Source organism: Aethalodelphis obliquidens, unplaced genomic scaffold (genome assembly GCF_003676395.1).
Source record: "Aethalodelphis obliquidens isolate GAN/ISIS:26980383/991018 unplaced genomic scaffold, ASM367639v1 scaffold72, whole genome shotgun sequence".
Taxonomy (NCBI): Eukaryota; Metazoa; Chordata; class Mammalia; order Artiodactyla; family Delphinidae; genus Aethalodelphis; species Aethalodelphis obliquidens.
Genome location: NW_020838016.1, coordinates 1,487,500 through 1,509,900, shown reverse-complemented (window position 1 = coordinate 1,509,900; position 22,401 = coordinate 1,487,500). Strand labels below are relative to the sequence as shown.

The 22,401-nt window shown below is 38.5% G+C and overlaps 1 protein-coding gene across 4 annotated transcripts in view; it reads left to right on the top strand.

Moving 5' to 3' along the window:
- Positions 1–8,195: 8,195 nt before the first annotated feature.
- TOPBP1 (DNA topoisomerase II binding protein 1) overlaps positions 8,196–22,401 on the top strand; it is a 77,420-nt gene continuing 63,214 nt past the window's right edge. The window contains exons 1-10 of one of the 4 annotated variants that reach the window (XM_027091761.1): positions 8,196–8,335; positions 8,959–9,044; positions 11,267–11,401; positions 12,865–13,008; positions 13,678–13,859; positions 15,087–15,283; positions 16,733–16,912; positions 17,638–17,825; positions 19,508–19,671; positions 19,820–20,070. In XM_027091761.1, the coding sequence (XP_026947562.1) occupies positions 8,961–9,044; positions 11,267–11,401; positions 12,865–13,008; positions 13,678–13,859; positions 15,087–15,283; positions 16,733–16,912; positions 17,638–17,825; positions 19,508–19,671; positions 19,820–20,070 (1,525 nt within the window). In that variant the 5' untranslated portion in view covers positions 8,196–8,335; positions 8,959–8,960. Of the gene's footprint in view, positions 8,336–8,953; positions 9,045–10,154; positions 10,243–11,266; positions 11,402–12,864; positions 13,009–13,677; positions 13,860–15,086; positions 15,284–16,732; positions 16,913–17,637; positions 17,826–19,507; positions 19,672–19,819; positions 20,071–22,401 lie in introns of those variants that run through there. The other 3 variants (XM_027091759.1, XM_027091762.1, XM_027091763.1) reach the window with 3 other exon arrangements.

Sequence of the window (22,401 nt, the reverse complement as noted above, 5' to 3'; positions counted from 1 at the left end):
TATGTTTTTGAGTACATACATATTTGAGATTGTGATACCTTACTGTTAGGTTATTCCCTTTATAATTCTAATCATTATGAAGTGCCTCTTTTTATCTCTAGTAATGTTTCTTGCTTTAGAGTCTTGTCTAATATTGGGGTAGTTACACCAGCTTTCTTCTGGCTATTGTATGCATCATATATTTTTTAATCCTTTTGTGTTCAGTGTTTCTGTGTCCTTATATTTAAAGTGTGTCTTTTACAAGCAGCATATATTTTAAAAACTCCATGTGACAATCTTAGACTTTAATTGGCATATAGTTTGTTGACATTTAATGTAATTACTGATATGTTAGAGTGTTATCTGCCACCTTATATTTGTCTTCTATTTGGCTCACCTGTTTTTAATGTGCAAATCTTCTGGCAGAGCATTTTCTCAGGATTTTTAATGTTTTTAACTAACAGTTTGTAGAGTTTGTTCTTTTCTTCCATAACTTTAATAATGTATTGTGTTCTTTTGTCTATAATTTCTGTTGAGAAGTCAACTGAGGTCAACTGTTGTTCCTTTGAAGGTAATTTGTCTTTTTCCTCTGGCTGCTTTTAAAATATTCCCTTTATCTTCTTCATGTTCTTTGGTTTGACCATCATATGCCTAAGTGTGATTTTACCCTAGCTGTGAAGGTTTGGGCTAATTTTTTTTATCACTTTTGGAAAATTCTCAGCCATTGTTTGTTTAAATATCCCTCCTGCCTATTCTGTTGATTCTACTTCTACAACTATAATTGTATGTGTAGTAATCTCATTTTTTAATATTTATTTTTTTATTTTGGCTGGTCTTAGTTGTGGAATATGGGATCTTTGTTGCTGCGTGCGGGATCTTTGTTGCGGCATTCAGACTCAGTTGCGGCGTGCGGGATCTAGTATCCCGACCAGGGATTGAACCGGGGCCCCCTGCATTGGGAGCGTGGAGTCTTACCCACTGGACCACCAGGGAAGTCCCTGTAGTAATCTTTTTCAAATGCACACATGTATCATGCCTTTTTCTGTATTTCCATTTTTTTCCTTGTGTTTCAGTTTGGATATTTTATATTAAACTAACTTTCAGTTTACTAATCCTCTCTTCTTTGCATCTATTGTATTGTTAAATATACTTAATGAGAAATTGACACAAATTATTGCCTTTTTCATGTAAACTCAAATTTCAGACTTTTTAGGGGGAGTAAAACAGGCTCTTTGCTGTTTAGAATGTTATTTCTGAGTTGCAAAAATTCTCTTTCCATGGTTTTGTAATTCCTGTATTCTCCCATTCAGTCTTGGCTGCCACAAGTGCAAAGACACTTTTTCTTGCATCTTTAGTGGAACGATTGCCTTTTTCACTGCTAGAATTTCCATTTTTATTTCTTCTTCATAGATTCCAATTCTCAAATGAAATTCTCCACCTTTTTCATCCTTTTATTCTACTAAGAAGATAAAATGGGGACTGATCACTTTCATCCAATCGAGGTTTGGCTGAATCAAGACCAGCCTGCAGTTTTGATAGGCTCCTATGTCTACCCACTGAAAGCTTGGTGTGGTGGGCAGAAAATGGACCCCCAAAGACATCCATGTCCTAATCCCACAAACTGTGAATATGTTATGCTACATGGCAGGGGAGGATTAACGTTGCAGATGGAACTAAAGTTGCTAGCAAGGCAATTTGGGAATAAAGAGATTATCCTAAATTATCTGTGAGGGTCAATGTAATCACAAGGGTCCTTTAAATGTGGAAGAGGGAAGCAGAAGGGTTAGTGTTTGAATAAGGCAAAGAAAGCCTGCAGTTGCTGGCTTTGAAGATGGAATGGGCTGCAGTCATGAGCCAAGAAACGTGAGCAGCTCTAAAGCAGGAAAAGCCAGAAAATGGGTTCTCCTATGGAGCCTTCAGAAAGGAGAGCAGCCCTGCTGACAACTTGAGTTTAGCCCAGTGAGACCCATTTCAGACTTTAGTCCTACAAAACTGTAATATAATAAATCTGTTGTTTTAAGCCACTTAATTTGTGGTGATTGTTATAGCAGCAATAGGAAACTGATACACCTGGTATATTCTTTGGGACCTCTCTAAGGTGTAGAATTATATTTTTTGCCTCCCTTTCCACAGAACTTCAAATTGTGCCAAATATCTTAAGGGGAGAACTGGTCATTTATCAGGTTGAGTTCTCTGCACCTCCCTTCTCATTGGGATCTTGTCTCCACTTGTGTTTTTCCAGCCGTGAGACTGCCAAAGCTCTGCTAGCAGTAGCCCTCTGCTCAGGCAAAACCAGATACCTCTTACCTTGTACCAGGAAGTGGCAAATTCCCCCAAGGAAATGTGGTTGCAGAATGTCATCTCACCTCCCTGGTTTACCCCTTCCCTTTTCCAGAAATTTGGCACCTCTAATGTCTAATGCTCTTAAATAGGTTTTCTGGTGCTTTATCCACATCTAGATGTGCTCAACAAGAGCACAGTTCTTGAACAAGCTACTTCACCATTACAGAAGCACAAATGAGGACATTAACTACTAATTTTTAATCTTTATTTTTGAAGATTCTAGTATATTGTTACTGAATGAATGAATTTTACAAGTTACTGTGCTCACAACTGCTCTAACTCCTCATTTATTCATACCTTTGAAAGGAAATAGGGTCTATGAGGGCAGAGACCACATTCTTCTTGTTCAGCATGCTAACCCTAGGTTGGAAAACAGTGCCTGGTATAAGACTCAAAAAAAAAAAGATCAAATATATGATAATTATTATGAATAAATGCATGTAAAGGATTGACTCAAAAGGAGGTTGAACAATCTTCTCTGTAGGCCTGTGGACAAAAATCAAATAGGGTCAAGAGGTGAGCATTGCTCCTAAGGTTAATGATCTACCTAAAGCTAACACAGCCTAAATCCAATAGACCAAGATGCCCTCTGACCTCTGAGTGGAGCAAACTCTGGAAAATTCCTGTGTACCGGAACAAAGTCATATTGCAAAGGAAGGACATCCATAGTCCTAAAGCCATCTCTGTTGTTTTGGCACAATCTCTCTAACAGCAGAGCAGGAGGTTAGGAGATTGTATTGTAGGAAACAAGTTAAAGACTTCATTATGGCCTTTGGAAAATTAGGAATTTGTGAATTTATCATTAACTGTGTGCGAGGCACTGAGCTAAGTGCTTTTCAGATATTAATTTATAGCAACTCCATAAGGTAGGTGCTATTGTCATCCTCATTTCATACAGGAAGAAAGCGAAGTACAGAGAGGTTAAGTTACTTGCCGAAGGTCAGACAGCCAGTACATGTCAGAGCCGGCAATCAAACTAGGCAGCCTGCTTCCAAGTCCAAGCTCTCCCCATGTGGCCTCTGGCATTTGTCTCTGAAGCAGTTTCACTTTCCTCTTTCCAAGGCCCTTTGAGGTAATAAAAACAGTTTTTGAAGTGGCAGCACATTTGTTTAAACCCTGGCAACTTCAGAATTGATTAGGTTGGTACTAGTTGACATAACAGATGAAACTCCCGATCTCAATGGTTTAACATAATGGAAGTTGGCTTCTTGCTAATATAAAACCCAGATGGCAGCAGTGGTCTTGTTTGGTTGGAGAGGCAGGGATGGGGAGTTCACCTTCATAGCTCTGGTCAGTCATTCAGAGATCCAGGCTAAGAGATGCTCTGCCATTTTCAACATGTGGTTTCCAAGATTGCCTTGTGTATTGACATCTAGAATAAGGAATTGTGTAAGGCGGTACAAGAAGTTTCCATGAGCCAGGCCTGGAAGTGCTAAACATCACTTCTACCTATATTCTATTGGCTATAACTCAGTCACACGATCCCACGGAGATGCAAATAGGATGGGAACTGGAATCCCTGGTTTGGGCAACTTTGTCCCAGCAACAACACACACTATCAAAGAGGACCGCATACCTTGGGTCTTTTGTCTCAGTTTGAGTTTCCCCAGAAAGCACACTTTTAGACAAGCCTTTCTAAATGTTTTATTTGGTAAGTGAAGAAACAAAGGTTAGAGAATGGGGAAGGGAGACAGGGATAAGAACGCATCCAAAGGATGTACTGACAGGTCAGTTATCACTATGGAGACTGGGGCTTAATTCCACTGGGGAAACTCTGGGAGCCAGGGTAGAATATCCCATTAAGAGGCTTGCAAACAAGAGTCTTTATACACGAACTTCTGTCAGTCATTGTTTGAGGGTTTTTTCCCATGGGTCATAAATCCCCTTGCCTTCTGGGATACTGTGCAGGCGGCTAAGCAGACTCCTGGTGTCAGAGAATGGCTTCATGCAAGGGAATGCAGGTGCTGGCAATTGGAAGTTTCCCAATATGTCTGTGAGCAGTAAGGCTGAGGGGATATGTATGGGATACTAAGGATCTGCTACACAGTCTCAGCCAGAGTCCACAGGATGGTCCAGTGACATGTGGACTAACAAGACCAGTTGTTGCCCACCCCTCACCCCGACCCAGTCGCATACCTGATATACAATGGTGGAGCAGGGACAGAATAATTACAATAAAATTCCTTTTCAGAAAGGGAAGGAGGGGAGACTCCTAGCTGTTGCTGATCAGCATTAACTTTGAAGTCCTACTGGGCAGGCATTGGGTGGTTCCTCTGCCTGATTAGATCCAGGTTCTGCTCTCTGAAAGCAGTTCCTTTGCTCATTGCTCTCCAAGGTCCCTGGCCCCTTCCTCTGGGATGGTCTTCCTTTTCTATCAATATTATCCTCTCTAGCCAGGTCTGGACGGGGTACTGAGGAGCTTGTGCTCCGTGGGGGCTGTATGACTTTTCACCCACTTCCGACTATGCAAGCTTGAAGGTTGTATAAAGTTTGAATACTCCGGATTTCTGGTTTTCTTCACAAAACAATGAACCTTCAGAACCTTAGTAACCTTCAGATCTATTTGCTCCCAGTCAGTTTCACACATACAAGACAAGGTCAAGGGCAAGGCCTGACTGATGAGGCTGGTGAAGATACATGAGACACGTTTATTATTCCATAGATAGCAAAAAGGAAGAAGTCAAAGGTGCCAGCTCCCTGGGTCCTTACCCACACACCAAAAAGGACGACACTGAAGGGGCTGGTGGCTGCAACTTGAGTTGTGGGAAACCCCATCACTGGGGAGCCAAATCTAGATGGTAGCTAAGTCGTTTTCTATTCTGTAGCTCTATTCTGAGGGGAGTGGTGCAGAAAGCCCCACACTTCATCAGAATCTGGGAGGTGATGAGAAACTATCTGATGACAGCCTTCCAGGGGAGGCAGGAAGACAAGTGGGAGGTGGCCTCCATCCTCTCATGTTCCTGCAGGATCACAGAGTGTTTTGGCTCACATATGCTGCAATCCCAACCTTAGCCTGCATGGATGTGTGCACGTCTGCCAGGAAGCCATGGCAGAGCTGCTCCCCTACAGTAGCTGCCACACCACAGTTCTCTCCTGGACTAATTTTCATGACTGATTGCTATCCTTGGCCCCAAACCTTTCTCTCTCAATTAATGGTGCCTACTCAGCTTGGGTGGGAGGACCACACTCTTAACTAGGTCTTTTCCACGTGGATGGGTTGTAATGTACGTTTGTTCTGGAAAACCTCTCTTGGGTTTCTCTCTCACTTTTAGAGCCTAGATGCAGTCAGCTTTTCCAACCCTGCAAATCGCCAGTTTTGGACTTTTTAATTCCTTTTATTTTTTGCTTGCAAACAAGCCAGTTCTTCCCTGAGTTTACCACTTTCTTATAATGCCTAATTAAATGCAGCCAATAGCAAACAACACGTGCCACTAACATTCTATTTTACCTCCTCTTCCCAACACTTCAGCAGACTCAGTAGGCCTGTGTTCTACCTTCCACGTACTGAAGACAAGTTTAAATAAGTATTTTGCCACTGCAAAGACTATTTCTGCAGCAAGAAAGATGGTTTACTAATCTCATTTTTAAATTATACATCCCCTTATTTGTACATATTTATTCATTTACAGCACTGGAAACAAATCTAAAACCCTATCCCTGAAAAAAATCTACTTTTAGTTTATGTTCTAGTTTTCAGAAATCTTACGTAGCAAAACATAACAAGAAATACTCATATTCCCACCACCCATATTTTAGAAGTAACTATTTTGTCATATTTGTTTCCTGTATTTTTTCATTTTACAAACACATAAAGTTCCCTTTAATTCTACTCCAAGCAGGGTCTGGAGTGACTGGCTCCGCTCTAGGTGACAGAAGTGCCAAGGAAACAGGGAAGGAAGGGGGAAGTTAATGCCCAGACCCCAACTTCACAGGCAGCTGCCTGAGGACACATCACAACTAGTCCCCGCAGTCACCAATATCTTCATGGACCACAACCCATATAACCATTTTCACCTTTCCCTAAGGGACTGCTATTCAAGCAAACGTTAATATGCATCAGAATCATCCTGAGGGCTTGTTAAAACACAGAGCAGCGGCCCCATCCTGGACCCCAGCAGACCTGCGGTCAGACTCAAGAACGCTCACATCTAACAAGTTCTCAGGCGACGCTGATGCCGCTGGTCCAGACACCACACTACCTAGAGGACCACTGCTCTAGCCAATGCCCAACACTAGGTACCTCAGGGACAGACACAGAACCTCTCTGCCCATGTGGAGACATGGATGGGAAAACTCATCACCTGGTCTCCTATTCTGAAGAGGAGGTCACTCTCCAGCTATTCAAAGCCAGCCACTAAAAGCTAAAGGGCTGATTTCATCTTCATCCTCCTCCTCTTCAGTAGCAGCATCTATGACTCCCCTCCTCCCCCTCTGAGGCATCCACTGGGCCCCAGAAATGTCAGGAACGGGCTCCTGCCCCGGTGCAGACATGGGTGGCAGTATGTGACAGGGAGCACTGCGGTGGGTCAGGAAGGGCAGGGGGGCTCTGCCCAAACCCAGGTGCAGCCACTTCCTGGCTGTGTGGCCCTGGGCAAGTCACACTGTCCCTGAGCCTCACTTGCCCATCTACGTGATGTGGCCAGCAATGTGCATGTTCTAGAGGACTGCCGAGCAGAGTGAGCAGAAGCAGTCCAAGCAGGAGCCCTCTGTCCACTGTGACATGCCCCACGACAGACCTGCTCCTTCACGATGGACTGTGGCAGTGTCATCTCTCTCTCTCTCTTTTTGTTTAACAAGTCTACTAACTTTGGTTTATTTGTAAGGCTTTCCTCACTCCCTTCCTGACAACAGGCCTTTACCTTTGAGCCTCAGTGTTACTGATTCTGACTCACGTTCCACAGGTGTGTTCACACACTGCTGATCTTTGCCATCTTGAGACACTAAAAACAATTGAAGTACAGGTCATGAAACTGTCACATTACTCAAGTCCTGATTTTCTCAATCTCAGTAGTCAAGAATAAAATGAGGAAAAACGCTAACTAAGCAGTTTGTCATTGGCCGTCAACAAGCGGAGATCCTGCAGTCCTATTTCACCTCCTCTCCCCTGACCTGTGCTATTTGAACATTAGGTTCCATCCCAGAATCTGCCCAACACTCGGGGAATTACAGAGAAAGAAAATGAGATGCTCACTGAAGGGGGTGGTGTGGCACTCCTGAAGAAGTTTGCAAAGACCTCTTTGCACCAGGTGTGTAATTCACGTCATCCTGACATCTTTCTTCCCTTTAGACCTCTTGGCTGTGGTAGCTGGTGAGTACATTCGGACTATACTGGAGGAAAAAGAATCCAGTACGCCAGTCCATGGAATCAAAAAGACTTGGATGCAGTCTTAATTCTACCACTTACTGTGACCTTGAACCCGTCATATACCTTCCCTAAGCCTCAGTTTTTACATCTGTAAAATGGAGATACCACTATTTGCCTCACAGAGTTGTTTTGGATGATAATATATGGTTTCTCAGTATAAAATATTTATTAAAGAAACCTTTTTCCTGCCTATATTTTTCGATGTGCTAGGGCCTCCTCTAAGGAACTTCTGGCCTGCGGCCCCACCCGCTAGCCGTGGGCGCTTGGCCAGCTCCCAGCGGAGCACAGGCCCGCGCTTGCAAGCCCTGATCGCGAGGCCCCCACCTCGAGGCTCCGACCTCGACGCTCCGGGTACCCCTTGCCCCCGGCCCAGCGCGCCACGCGCCCCACCCACCTCCGCAGCCTTACGTCTCCGCCCTCCTCCCGCAACTGCGGTGGCGTCACTTCCGCCGGAAGGGGCGGGCACGTCCGCGCGGCTGGCGCGAAAGTTGGGTCGCGGTTCGGCAATTTCCGGGTCTGCGCTTGCTAGGGCCGGGGGCGCCGCAGGGGGCGGCGGTTGTGCGCCGGGCTGGCGCCCGACCCCAGCCGCCGTCCCACGGGCCGCGGGGCCCCCCACTCGCCGCCTGGAGACTCCCAGGCTCCACCGAGGTGAGTGAGGCTCGGAGTAAGGACCCAGCTCCCTCCCGCCGCCCCGCTGGGGGGTCGCGATGCTGCTTCTGGCCTTCCGAGCCCTGGTTTCCGGACCTTGTAACCGGCCGGCGGATAGGACTTAGACGCCGGAGAGGGAGTAACTGCGGCTGGACCGAGAGCCGGGCCTTTCCCTAGGACCTGGGGAGCTAGAGCGTCCGGCCTTTTAGGCGCCTGACTTTGCTGGCTGGCTTTCATGTTTATATTTGAAGTCCGTTTACTGAGGGCTGAACCTACCTCGAGGGCCGCGGATACCCACAGGGACCGATTCGTTCTGAGCATCCTTAAGCATAATGCAATTGAATGACTATTGGCTTAGGAGACTTAGCCCCAGAGCAAAGGTCCTAGATATATTCAGTTTAGCGTACATTAATTTCGTTCTCTGATTTTCAAGGATTGGTGTTGTCATCTTTTTCCTTGATTGTACCCACATTCCAGTGTTTGTTACAAATCGTAATGGATGAATTCATGAGCAAAGCCGGAATGTTTGTGCTGTGGCATTCTTGTCGGTGCTTTAAAACATTTAACTTAATATGTAATGTGTTTTTGTTCTTGTTCATGGTTCCTTTATTTTGACAGTTCAGAAATGTCCCACAATGACAAAGAACCGCTTTTTGTGAAGTTTTTAAAGTCTTCAGACAATTCTGAATGTTTTTTTAAAGCTCTTGAGGTAAGACTACTTGAAAATGTCTTGTTTGATGCTGTGAATTCATTTTCTTGTTTTTAGTGTTTTTGATTTATTAGGCTTTTTTGTCTTAGTCATAGTTATTTTATTTTCATGATAGTTTTACTGTAGTCTACATTCATAAGTATCTCATTGTTACACAGTTTTGAATTGATATTAGTATATCACTGTATTTTGGGGGGCTTGAAATCTTTAATGACATTTCTATTGACAGTGATGGACCTACTATTCTTGGAAATTGTTTTCTTTTGTCTACTAACCATAGACCTTTGTGTGTTGAAAAAATTTGAGTCAGTCCTATATTGGTTACACTTCATTTCTGTTGTTGTTAATTGTTAACTATGTCTCATTATGTACAGTATTATATTATCTAGATAGTGTAGAGCCTTGCTACTCACAGACCACAGTAGCATCACCATGGCCTGAGAGTTGGACCCCAACTCAGACTTACCAGTTGGAATCTGCTTTTTAACAAGATCCTGTGTACGTTAAAGTTTAAGGAACACTGTTGTAGCAGGTTTTTCTTTAAAGTTCATTCATTGAGCAAACAATTATTGAATGTCCATCATCTAAGAAGCACTGTTCTAGTACTTGGGATATATCAGTGATGAGATCAGGCAAATATCCATACTTTCTCAGAGCTTACATTCTATTCTAGCTGGAGGAAATAGACATTAATCAGACATATAAATGAGTAAACTGTAATGTTAAAGGTGCCAAGTGCTATGGGAAGAGAAAAACAAAGCAGTTAAGGTGTTCTGGAGGTTGTTTGTTGGGGGAGAAGGGAAAGTTACAATTTATTTTAAATGGAGTGTGATCAGGGTAGACTTTATGGAGAAGATGATACTTGAGTATACTTGAAGGAGGTGAGAAAATGAGCCATGTGGATATCTGCAGAGGAAGGTTTCAGGCAGAGGAAATAATCATACACAAACCCTGGGAAAGTGCTTGCGGTGTCTGTCCTGCTTTAGTGTGGCTGTAGTGTAGTGAAGAAGGGAGGTGGAAAGAATGCTAAGGTGTGCTTTAGAGAGTAAGAGTAAGGAGGTCATGAAGGGCCTTGTGGGCCATGGTAAAGACTTTGGCTTTTTCTTCCAGTGAGATGGAGAGCCACTGGGGGCTTTTAATCGGAAGAGTAACATGATCTGACTTAATCGTTTTAAAAGGATCACCCTAAGTATTTAATGTAAGGACTTCAAAATTTGTTCAAAAAATATTCGAGTGTTTACTGGGAGCCAGGATATTTTGGCAAACAAGATAGATCATGAAATTTTCATTCTTAGAAGGGAGAGAGACAAAAACAGTATGTGTATACGTGTGTGTGTGTATGTGTGTGTGTGTGTGTGTGTGTGTATATATATATATACTATCTATGTTATTTTTCTTCATAAAATACACTAGAGGGATAGGGAAAGAATATTTTAGAAAAGGGTGATAAGGAAAGGCATCTCTGAGGAAGTGACATGAGAGCAGATGTGGTTGAAGTAAGGTAAGTCAGGTGAAGTCCTGGGGGGAAGAGTATTCCAGGCAGCGGGAAAAAGAGTAAAACCTCTAAATGAGGTCATGCTTAGTTTGTTCTAGGTTGCAAAAGAAAGCAGGAGTGGCTAGGGAAGAGGGAGCAAAAGGGATTAGAGGAAGAAGGTAAGTGTGGGGAGATAGGCAGGGGCCAGACTCTAATGTCTTGTAGGCAATTATAAGAAACGTGGATTTTATTCTGAGTGTGGTGGGAAGCTGCTGGAGGGTTTTTGTTTGTTTGTTTGTTTTGCGGCACGTGGGCCCCTCACTGTTGTGGCCTCTCCCGTTGCGGAGCACAGGCTCCAGACGCGCAGGCTCAGCGGCCATGGCTCCCGGGCCCAGTCACTCTGCGGCATATGGGATCTTCCCGGACTGGGGCACGAACTCGTGTGCCCTGCATCGGCAGGCGGACTCTCAACCACTGCACCACCAGGGAAGCCCCACTGGAGGTTTTTAACAGGGTGACATGACCTTTTTTGTATTGTTAAAAAGATTACCAGGTGCTGGGTAGAGAACAGATTTAGGGGAAGGGAGGGAGAAGGAACCACTTTGGAGACTTCTGCACAGGTCTAGTGAGAGATGACGGTTCCTTTCAATAGGAGAAAGGCTGGTTTTGAGATGGATTTTAAAGATAGAGTTCATAGGACATACATACAGGTGAATTATTTCATATGCATTCTTACTTTTTCTTGCAGTCAATGAAAGAGTTCCAATCAGAAGAATATCTTCAGATTATTACAGAAGAAGAGGCATTGAAAATGAAGGAGAATGATAGATCACTTTATATCTGTGACCCTTTTAGTGGCAAAGTCTTTGATCATCTCAAAAAGGTTTGCTAACTTTTAGTGTGTTCTTTCAGGTAGTCTGTTTTTTGGTTTGTTTTTGCTTCAGTGGACGTAAGTTCTTTACTGATCATGAAGTATTTTGCAAATTATGAATTGAGAGGAATCCTTTGGTTTTGGAAGACCAGAATAGTATTTTTCAAGGTAAATCATATTACAGTAGGCTTTGGTTAGTATGTAATTTTTATATTTCAGGGAATTTAACTTCACTTAGAATAATTTAACCCTGTAGTAATGAAGCATTTTATTGATAAAGTTCTACTGTACTTAAACTCAGTTTGATTGCAAGATATATTAGGGAAAAATAGTAGAGTAGGAAAAGACTTCAACATAATCCTGGGTTACTTACTGTCTTTCCTGTGTGCTCTTGAATTTTAGTACCTGTACTTTGTATAGGGTCTGAAAAATTATATGCTAAAGGAAGCATTTGGGGGCCGAGCATTGCTAATATACCATTGAGCCATCTTATTTCTTTTTGTTGATTCTAGAGTCTACTGACTCATTACTTTTTTGGTGTCTGGACAAGAGAGAAGCATTGAAATAAAAGTAAACTGGCTGTAATTACATCCAGATTACAAAGAAGTGATTCTTGTTTGAAGGAGAAGAAAGCATAGAAGAGTAGGTAGATGCAGTACTATCTGTACAGTATATGGAAGGTCTGTGCCCACCTTTGCCAAAAGCATTGTTGGTCTTACCCTCCTTTTGGAAATAACACCGCTTGTAAGATAGAATCAATAGCATCGAAAACTCAGTTTTCTTATGACTGATGGAAAAGATAGCAATAATCATTTACCCTGTAGATATTTATATCGGTCATGCTTTGGTGACTTTGGCAGCTGTAGGCTTTTTAGCCTGGGTTGGATGTGCTGATGTTGAGCAAGATTGTCACGTTTCTCAGTTATCAATGAAAGTGATACCTTAGGAGAAGTCTTTGTAGGTCTTCCTTGGAAAGACATTGAGTTGCGAACAAAGTATTTAAAAAACAAATGTAGGAACTGCCTAGGATTATACATTTTTTGTAGCAGAATAGGTTTTTTACAGGGGGGTTAGTTGGGCTCTCAACACTTTTTAACCGCTTCATTGGCTGGCTGCTTCATTTGAAAAGTAAATGGAGATATTTCCTAATTATTAGGGCATAAGACTGTTACTCATATCTCCTGTTGTGTTTGTTTCAGAAATTAAAATTTTAATGGCAATTTTGAGTGAGTGTGGCTTTTGGAGCTTATTTCTTTTGATAGCCTGCATTGTTTGATTTGCTTGTGTGTGTATGTTAACGTGTGATGTGTCTGAGAAGTTATATAATGGTTATTTTTTTTTCTTGTAAAAATTTGGTGGTTTTTCTGCAGTGGTCATCAACTTCTGTAAAGAATTGGTAAATACAGTATTACAAAATGTAATTTTATAAGACTGGAGGTCTTTTTCTACTTAGTAAACTTTCTCTGTTTTTGTAGCTTGGCTGCAGAATTGTTGGTCCTCAAGTAGTCATATTTTGTATGCACCATCAACGATGTGTCCCAAGAGCTGAACATCCAGTTTATAACATGGTTATGTCTGATGTAACCATATCTTGTACAAGCCTGGAAAATGATAAAAGGGTAGGTGTTGCAGTATTGAGTGGAATATCATGGTCAATATGTATGTATTTCCACACTTAACTTTTCACTGTGTAGGGTATATTTTGAAAGACCTTGACTTGGTGTTTATGACTGATAACTAAGTCAAGATGACAGTGTATATCTTTTTTTATTTTTTAATAAATTGAATACAGTGGAATCTTTTATTGCAAACTGGCTAGTTGAAGTTTTTTGTTTTGATTTAAAAAGGAAACTCACTTTTTTCCCTGTGTAATTTTCCCTGTTTGTTTTTGAGTCACATTTTTCCACCGTAGTTGCTTAATCTTTTAAAAAAGGATTGAGATTTACATATATGTTTTTATATATTCTATATATAATTTGTATATTTTTAAGTATCAATGTGTATGTAGTATATTAAAATATATAGTGTTTACTGTAGAACCAACATAATTAAATTCATGGAGTTGCAAGAGATAAATGTAGGAAAATAATGTATATAAAGGTAATTATTCTAAAATTTAAACTTTTTCTTCCAAAAAGTAGTTTCATTAATTATTTAACTTTATAGTGGTGAGAAACATTTGTGCATTCAAGCTAACAACAAAAGATGTTTATGGGATATTGTATAAAAAAATGGAAGAGATATTGTTTGTTTCAGTATTAACAGTATATTTTCTTTTGGGGCTATAGGAAGAAGTTCATAAATATGTACAAATGATGGGTGGACGCATATACAGAGACCTTAACATATCAGTAACTCACCTTATTGCAGGAGAAGTTGGTAGCAAAAAGTATTTAGTTGCTGCAAACCTGAAGAAACCTATTTTACTTCCTTCTTGGGTAAAAACACTTTGGGAGAAGTCACAAGAGAAGTAAGAAAGTTTTCAGATATTTTCTAGATTTGAATAAATGATACATTCAATCACTTTGGCACATTGTGGGTTTTCATAGGGGAGGTTTTATGGTATCCTCTTTGGATTTGTTATTTGGGGACAAAAATAGGATCATTACTCTTCTCTCCAATGAAAACAAGTAATCTACAAGCTCTTATTATCAAGGTATAAGTTGATAGGTGGAATGGGCATGGGCTTTAGCATTAGCTACAAGGTAAGCAATGCTTTGATAATAAAATGGTTTTCAGAAGTAAACATTTATAAAATAGTTGAGAAAATCAGTGTGGCAACTGTAGCTTTTATGTTGCGTTTATCCTTCAATACTGTGCTAACATGTTAAGATGGAGAGTAAATTTTAGCCACTTTGGCATTCGTATTCCCTCCCAAAAAAGACATATTTAAGGTTGAATATAAACACATATAAGCCATTAACTGAGATGTGATCATTCAGTAAACATTAACTGAGCCCATTTTATGTACCTGGCCTGAGTTAGGCATTAGATATAAGTGGAGAGCAGAACAGGACAGCATCCCTGCCCTCATGGAGCTTAGAGCCTATTTCAAAGGATAGAATTGAGTTTCCATTAGAATTAGATTAACAACCAATAAGTCCAGGTACCACTGTTTGAATTAAACAGGCATTTTCCAGTCTTCCTTTCAACACCATCTAGCACATCCTAAACACGTCTCCACGTTGTGTTTCGTCCTAGCCTGTTTTGTCAGCACATCTGCCTAGCACGGCAACAGAATGATAATGATATTTTTGTTGGCATTCTGCCAAAAAGCATTCCTTATTATTTGTATAGTATAATGGAGGAATTAAAAGTCTGTTTTTCTAGTAGGCAACCAAGGAACCTTTGGGTTTTTAGGTAGAAATTTAGACTTATAATTTTGGAAAATGCACCACTTTCACCAGCATGGATTTACAGTTAATGAAATATATATTTTCCCGTAAAACAGTTTTACTTGAGAGACTCTGAAACATTAGTTTTTATTAGAGACATGGTTTGAGCTACATGAGCAATTAGTATCATTTGAAGTGTGTTTATCAGTTTCCCTTTTCTTAATAATGATTAAAATCCTAAAAAATGAGGAAAGCATTAGTGATATTTCTGTTGTTTGTCATTATTCTTCTGGTAAATTTAAACTATCTGGTATATTTAATATGTTAATGTTTTTTTCTTTTTTATTGTTTGTTTACCCCAGAAAAATAGTTAGATATACCGATATAGACATGGAAGACTTCAAGTGTCCTATTTTTCTTGGTTGCATAATCTGTGTCACTGGCTTACGTGGCTTAGACAGGAAAGCAGTTCAGCAACTCACAGTTAAGCATGGAGGTCAATATATGGGACAGTTGAAAATGAATGAGTGTACACACCTCATTGTGCAAGAACCAAAAGGTAAAACTGTTTCCCAAATGAACAAATGCAACATTTTCTACTATTTAACATTTTAAGATCATTATAGAATACCTTTTACTTCTGACATGTCATAAATCTGCTATGGTTTTTTTTCTTGCAAACATAGTTTGGTTTATAATCTTTAGAAAACTTACATGACTTCCCAAGTCTTTATCAGGTCATTGAATAAATATTAAAAAACAAAAATTTCCAGTGGGGTTTTATCTAAATTTATTTTCAGATCTTTTTTTGTTTGTTTTTTAAGTCCCCACACGGTTACCCAGTACTTAAGAGATGAGAGATTTGAATGAATAACAAGAAAGCTAATAGATGTCGCTAAATTACATTTCTTTCTAATTATAAATTTTAAAGGCTTGGCTTAGTTTTTAGTTGAATGAATCAACCTTACTCAATGAACTACAAGTTTTAACTTGAAGATGCACCTTGCAGAACATGAGACTACTAAAAGAAGAAAAATATGTTACCGAGAAGAAGAATTCCTTAAAATTGCAGTTAATTTTGGTGTTCTATAACCTTTATTCTGGAGAATATTTTTTACCAATACTCTTAAAATATATAAAAATTGATAAGAGCAGAGTTTTATTAATATTTTTATTATATCTTTTTATATCTGTACTGTGTTTTATTAAGCTCCCTAAATAAGTAAAATTAGGGAAAAAATTAAAATTAATAATTGTCTTTAAGTGAGAACTTTGGGTATGGCCAATTACGATATTATGATTGTGAGTAAAGTTGATAACTGCTATTGGTTTTCTGAATCTAAAGACAGTACATCTCTCAGCTCTCATGAACGTCAAAGAAACCTTTCTTGTTTATTATATATTGTCCTCAGTTTCTCTATACCGTTTCAAAATACATTGTGTTAAAAAGTTTTTTTAAGGCAATAAAAGATACGTATTTTTAATAGGACTTAATTAACTATTTGCCTCTCTATCCTGGACTTCAAGTAGAATCCTGTTGACATAGGAATAGTCTCTTGAAAGTTGCTGTTTTTTATATTGCAGACATTTATAATTTTCACGGTTATTTTATACAGTTTATTAAACCACATAATTCTGTGAGTTATCCCCATGTTACAGATTAAGAAAATGGTTTAAAGAATTTAAATGATGGAGGCTGTACTCGAAAATATTGAGTTACCCCACAGTTGCCTCTGTCTCTGTGCAGTTTTGTAAAAGATAAACCCCCTCGCATAGCGTCATAGCATGTGTATTTAACAACACATAGAAAATATAATTGAGCAATAACCTAATATATTACCTTTTAATACACTATAGCATACTGTTAAAAGTAAGAGTAATTGCTGGTAACTTTAATTTTGTCCCAGGTAGATTTTTTTTATAACCTGTCATTTAAATATTTCTACAAAGATTTTAATGGTTTGCATTTCTCTCTCTCTCTGTTTCTCTTTCTTAATGAACATAATAGGTCAAAAATATGAATGTGCCAGGAGATGGAATGTACACTGTGTGACTGTGCAGTGGTTTTTTGACAGTGTTGAGAAAGGTTTTTGTCAGGATGAATCCATATATAAGACAGAGCCTAGACCAGAAGCAAAGACTATGCCTGATACTTCAACTCCTACTGGCCAGATCAACACAACTAATAGTAAGTCTCTTTCGGATTAAAGTAAACAATCAGTTTTAAGACAGTCAGTTTTCTGTGTAAGAATTGATTTGTTAATAGGATCAGGGAGGTACAGTAGGAAATTCCATCTTTTCTTGCTATGCTTCCAGGTATAATTGTATAATAAAATAACCGAATTGTATTAAAAAATTAGTCCAGAACTCCTGATATTTCTTTTTATAATGAGTGCGTACTTTCATACCCTCATGTAATGCACAAGATTATTAAAGAAATTAAGAATGTTAATAAAGACTTAAGAGAATTAATTTTTTAAAACTTGACTGGCAGGTATTAGTACATTTTCTTTATTAGTTTGCTGCAATTGTTATAGATCATCTGTATTCATATAAAATTTAAAACCATTTCTGTTTTGGAGGTATTAATGTTGGCAATTTAACAAATGTTATAAATTTTTTTTCAAATGTAACTTTCCTGGACCTTAAAGCCAGCAACTTCAGATTTTTATTGGAAGCAAGTCACTATTAAGAGAATGTATTAAATATATTTTCATTTAAATAAGATATGAGCCTTAATTAGTTTCATTTTCCCTTTTCATACTTTGCCACCAAGATTTCAGTAAAAGCATTGGAATCTTACTTTAGAAATTGTTCATGGCTCTTTTTGTATAAGAAAAGTTCATGTGTAGGAAAATATGTAATCACAATTATTTTATCTCCATAAATTACATCTTTGTTTTCAATATGTAGGTTATGCTCTTTCAGATGTCAGCCATATTTCCAACATCAGTGCAAGTTGCATAAATGAATCAATATATAGTTCAGTTCTTAATAGCAAAGTGGAGCCTACACTTGAAAATCTGGATGTCAGTGCATTTCAGGCACCTGAAGATTTATTAGATGGTTGTCGGGTATGTCTTTATCATGTAATAAATGCAGTAAGTGATAATATACTTTAGTACTTGTAGCTTCACTTTGAAGACCCTTTAGAGTTGGGCTTGTTCCTCATTTACATAAGCCCTCCACTCTAGCTAAGCAGATGCACTCATTAGGCCATGTCTATCTTTTAGCTTAGGGGCTCTATGCCTGGGGTGTACCTTCATCTCTCATCCATTAAAAGTTCATATCATTTTTTTCAACTCTTCTCTGAACCTTCCTAATAACTACCTTAATCTTTCCATCTACTGTGTTTTGAGAGCATTTAGTTTCTGAACCACTTAATGAATTTTTATTTATAGCTATCATTTATTAAGTGTTTATAACATACTAGACAGTGTGCTAATTATTTCATATACATTGTTGATACGTTTTATATATAATCCCATTTAATTCCCACAAATAACGCTAAAACAGATAATATTGAGACTGATACTTAGAGGATTAAAGTTCCTGTTCAGAATCTCACAGACATTAAGTAGCCAGACATCTACTCCAAAGCCTATATTCCTAACCATTAGGTGTACTGCTTTGTTTAATATCTCTTGGGCTATTTTATTTTTTAGTGTCTGAGTAACTATCTTATAAGTGCCTTCGATGGGATCATCATATATATATCTCCTAGAACTGAATACTTAATATATTCTTGTTTGTAGAATCAATAGGCTAAGCATTAATTCTAGAGTAGCAAAGATTTAACCTTATTTTATTGTTAAGGAAATTGGGCAAATTACCTTCCTTTCTATACTTTTAAAACTTAGCAGTTTACTAGCAGAACAGGAAGTGTGTTGTGTAATCTTTTATCTAGACTATACTAATTCTGAATATGACTTAATTATTCGTATAGAAAAACATATGATTCCTCATTTTTGTTAAAGTGTATTCTAGTGATGGAGGTTATTTAGTTTGGGATATAAATGCAGTTAGGAATAGATTGGTCATTAAGAAGTTTTTTAAAGACACGTTATGTAAAATAGAGTTGAAGAAGATTGTTATATTGATTAAATTGGTTTAAATACATACATAACCCCATCCGTGCCTCCAAAAGTATATATATACATATTGATAGTTAAAAATAAGTTACTGCTTACATATCATCCTAAGCATTCTGCTTAGCTCTTTGACTTAAATTTTCTTGTTTAATCAACTCTGTGAAAAAGATATCTCAATATATAAGTAAGAAAATTGGTTTAAAGAGTCTGAGTATCTTGAGCTGGTCATGTGGTTAATCATTGGCAGCTGAACCAAAATTTAAACCTAGCTTTTCTGAATTCAAGTGTTTAATGCCAGTTTATTTCTGTAATTACTTTAAAATTTAAAAGTGGTAAGAACAATTTAAGAAGCTACCTGATTTTAGAAATTGCTATGCACTAATGTTCAGAAGATAATTGAATTATTCTGGCTTCTATTTTATTTAAAGCCTCAGAATACTTATCAAGTAGTGTCTACTGTAAAGGGTAATAATGCTATGGGATTGTGAAGAAATGATAAAATTTAAGAATATTTTAAAATTCAAACCTTCAGAATATACGTCACTTCTTAATGTATCTTAAAGTGTAAACAAGAGTTGTCTTATTTACGCACAATGGATTTAGATATATGCTTTTAATAAATAGGTTTCTATTGAGAGAAATAAGCCATTTTAAATACATTAATCTAAAGTAAATGTTTTCTTTCTTTGCAGATCTATCTTTGCGGTTTTAGTGGCAGAAAGCTAGATAAACTGAGAAGACTTATTAACAGTGGAGGTGGAGTTCGCTTTAATCAGCTCAATGAAGATGTAACTCATGTTATTGTGGGAGATTATGATGATGAATTGAAGCAGTTTTGGGATAAATCAGCCCACAGGTTTTGTCAGTTTTTAATTCAAAGCAATTTCTACTCTGTGATAATTTTTTTTAAATTGCATGTCCTGGCAATTATGTAAACCGCATGGCAAGTGGGATTGTGGTCCTTATAGTTTAAACTAATATATAACTATGTACTATTTTTGTAGGCCTCATGTAGTGGGAGCAAAATGGTTGCTAGAGTGTTTTAGTAAAGGTAATATGCTTCCTGAAGAGCCATATATCCATGCTAACTACCAGCCCGTGGAAATTCCAGTTTCAGACCAACCTGAAAGTAAAACAACCCTTTTAAAAAGGAAGAAGAGCAGCTTCTCTAAGAAAGACTTTGCTCCAAATGAAAAGCATGAGGAAACTGATGAAGATCTGCTCTCTCAATATGCGACTAATAACCCAACCATAGGTAAGAAAGAGTGATTAGTGTTTACAGTCATTAAATATTTTGGTAGCAGAATATATACATATGTGATTTCTGCCAGGTTCTCTAGAATTTAGTTAAACTAACGTTTTTCTTCCCTTGAAGTTTTGTGTGTGTCACTTCTTTTTTTTAAGCAGGCAAGGCTAAGGGATTCTGGACCTTCTGACTCCCTCTTCTCTCTTCAACTCACTTGTTCCTCTTAGATCTGTTTTATACACAGGCATTACTTGGTTTGTGTGAGTTTGTAAAGCCCTGAACTTTTATTTTAACCTTGTAACAAATGCCTCTTACTTGGTAATTGTGCTCTTTGATGGGTATAATGCTGCACTGTAGACTACCATCTCAGGATGTAGTCTCAGTGTGGTAAGCAAAATTGCCAGTAAAGAGTTGTGGGCAGCATTTCTTATTTTTTTACTCTTTATACTTTGTTATTCTTCTCTCGTTTTGCCTTGTTCCCGCCCTCCACCCTTTTTTTTTTCTGTTGTGGTTTTATTTTGTTACAGTTGTTTCAATTATAGTTTTATTTTTTCTAATATATTTCATATCTTTCTAATTGTATTTTGTTTTCTATTCTTTGATATTGTACTGATCTGTCCCTCCCCTCCCCCATGAGGCTTACGGAATCTTGGTTCCCAGGCCGGAGGTCAGGCCTGAGCTCCTGTGGTGGGAGATCTGAGTTCAAATCTCTGGACTAACAGAGAACATCAGACCCCAGAGAATATTAATTGGAGTGACACCTCCTGGAGGTCCTCATCTCAGCACCAAGACTTGGCTCTATCCAACTGCCTACAGACTCCAGTGCTGGACATCTTAGGCCAAACAACCAGTAAGATAGGAATACAGCACCACCAATCAAAAAAAAAAAAAACACAACAACAAAAAACTATGTTGCAGACGATGGAGCAAGGTAAAAACCTGCAAGACAAATAAATGACGACAAAATAGGCAACCTACCTGAAAAAGAATGCAGAGTAATGATAGTAAAAATGATTCAAAATCTCAAAAACAGAATGGAGAAAATACAAAAAACATTTATCAAGGATCTAGAAGAACTAAGGAGCAAACGAACAGTGATGAGCAACACAATTACTGAAATTAAAAATACTCAAGGAATCAATAGCAGAATAATTGAGGCAGAAGAACTCAATTGAGGCAGAAGAAGTGAGCTGGAAGATAAAATGGTGCAAGTAACTGCCAGGGAGCAGAATAAACAAAAAGAAGAATGAAAAGAATTGAGGACAGTCTCAGAGATCTCTGGGACATTAAACGCACCAACATTCGAATTATAGGGGTCCCAGAAGAAGAAGAGGAAAAGAAAGGGACTGAGAAAATATTGGAAGAGATTATAGTTGAAAATGTCTCTAACATGGGAAAGGACATAGTCAAGTCCAGGAAGCGCAGAGAGTCCCATACAGGATCAATCCAAGGAGAAACACGCCAAGACACATATTTATCAAACTATCAAAAATTAAATGCAAAGAACAAATATTAAAAGCAGCAACGGAAAAGCAACAAATAACATACAAGGGAATCCCCATAAGGTTAACAGCTGATCTTCCAGTAGAAACTCAGCAAGACAGAAGGGAGTGGCAGGACATGTTTAAAGTGATGAAAGGGAAAGACCTACAACCAAGATTCCTCTACCCACAAGGATCTCATTCAGATTCAACAGAGAAATTAAAACCTTTACAGACAAGCAAAAACTAAGAGAATTCATCACCACAAAACCACCTTTACAACAAATGCTAAAGGAACTTCTCTAGACAGGAAACACAAGAGATGGAAAAGACCTACAGTAACCCAAAACAATTTTAAGAAAATGGGAATAGGAACATACATATCGATAAATTACCTTAAATGTAAATGGATTAAATGCTCCAAACAAAAGACATAGACTGGCTGAATGGATACAAAAACAAGACCCATATATATGCTGTCTACAAGAGACCCACTTCAGATCTAGGGACATATACAGACTGAAACTGAGGGGATGGAAAAAGATACTCCATGCAAATGGAAATCAAAAGAAAGCTGGAGTAGCAATTCTCATATCAGACAAAATAGACTTTAAAATAGACACTATTACAAGAGACCAAAAAGACACTACATAATGATCAAGGGATCACTCGAAGAAGATATAACAATTGTAAGTATTTATGCACCCAACATAGGAGCACCTCAATACATAGGGCAAATGCTAACAGCCATAAAAGGGAAATCGACAGTAACACAATCATAGTAGGGGTATTAACACCTCACTTTCACCAATGAAGAGATGAAAAATGAAAATAAATAAGGAAACACAAGCTTTAAATG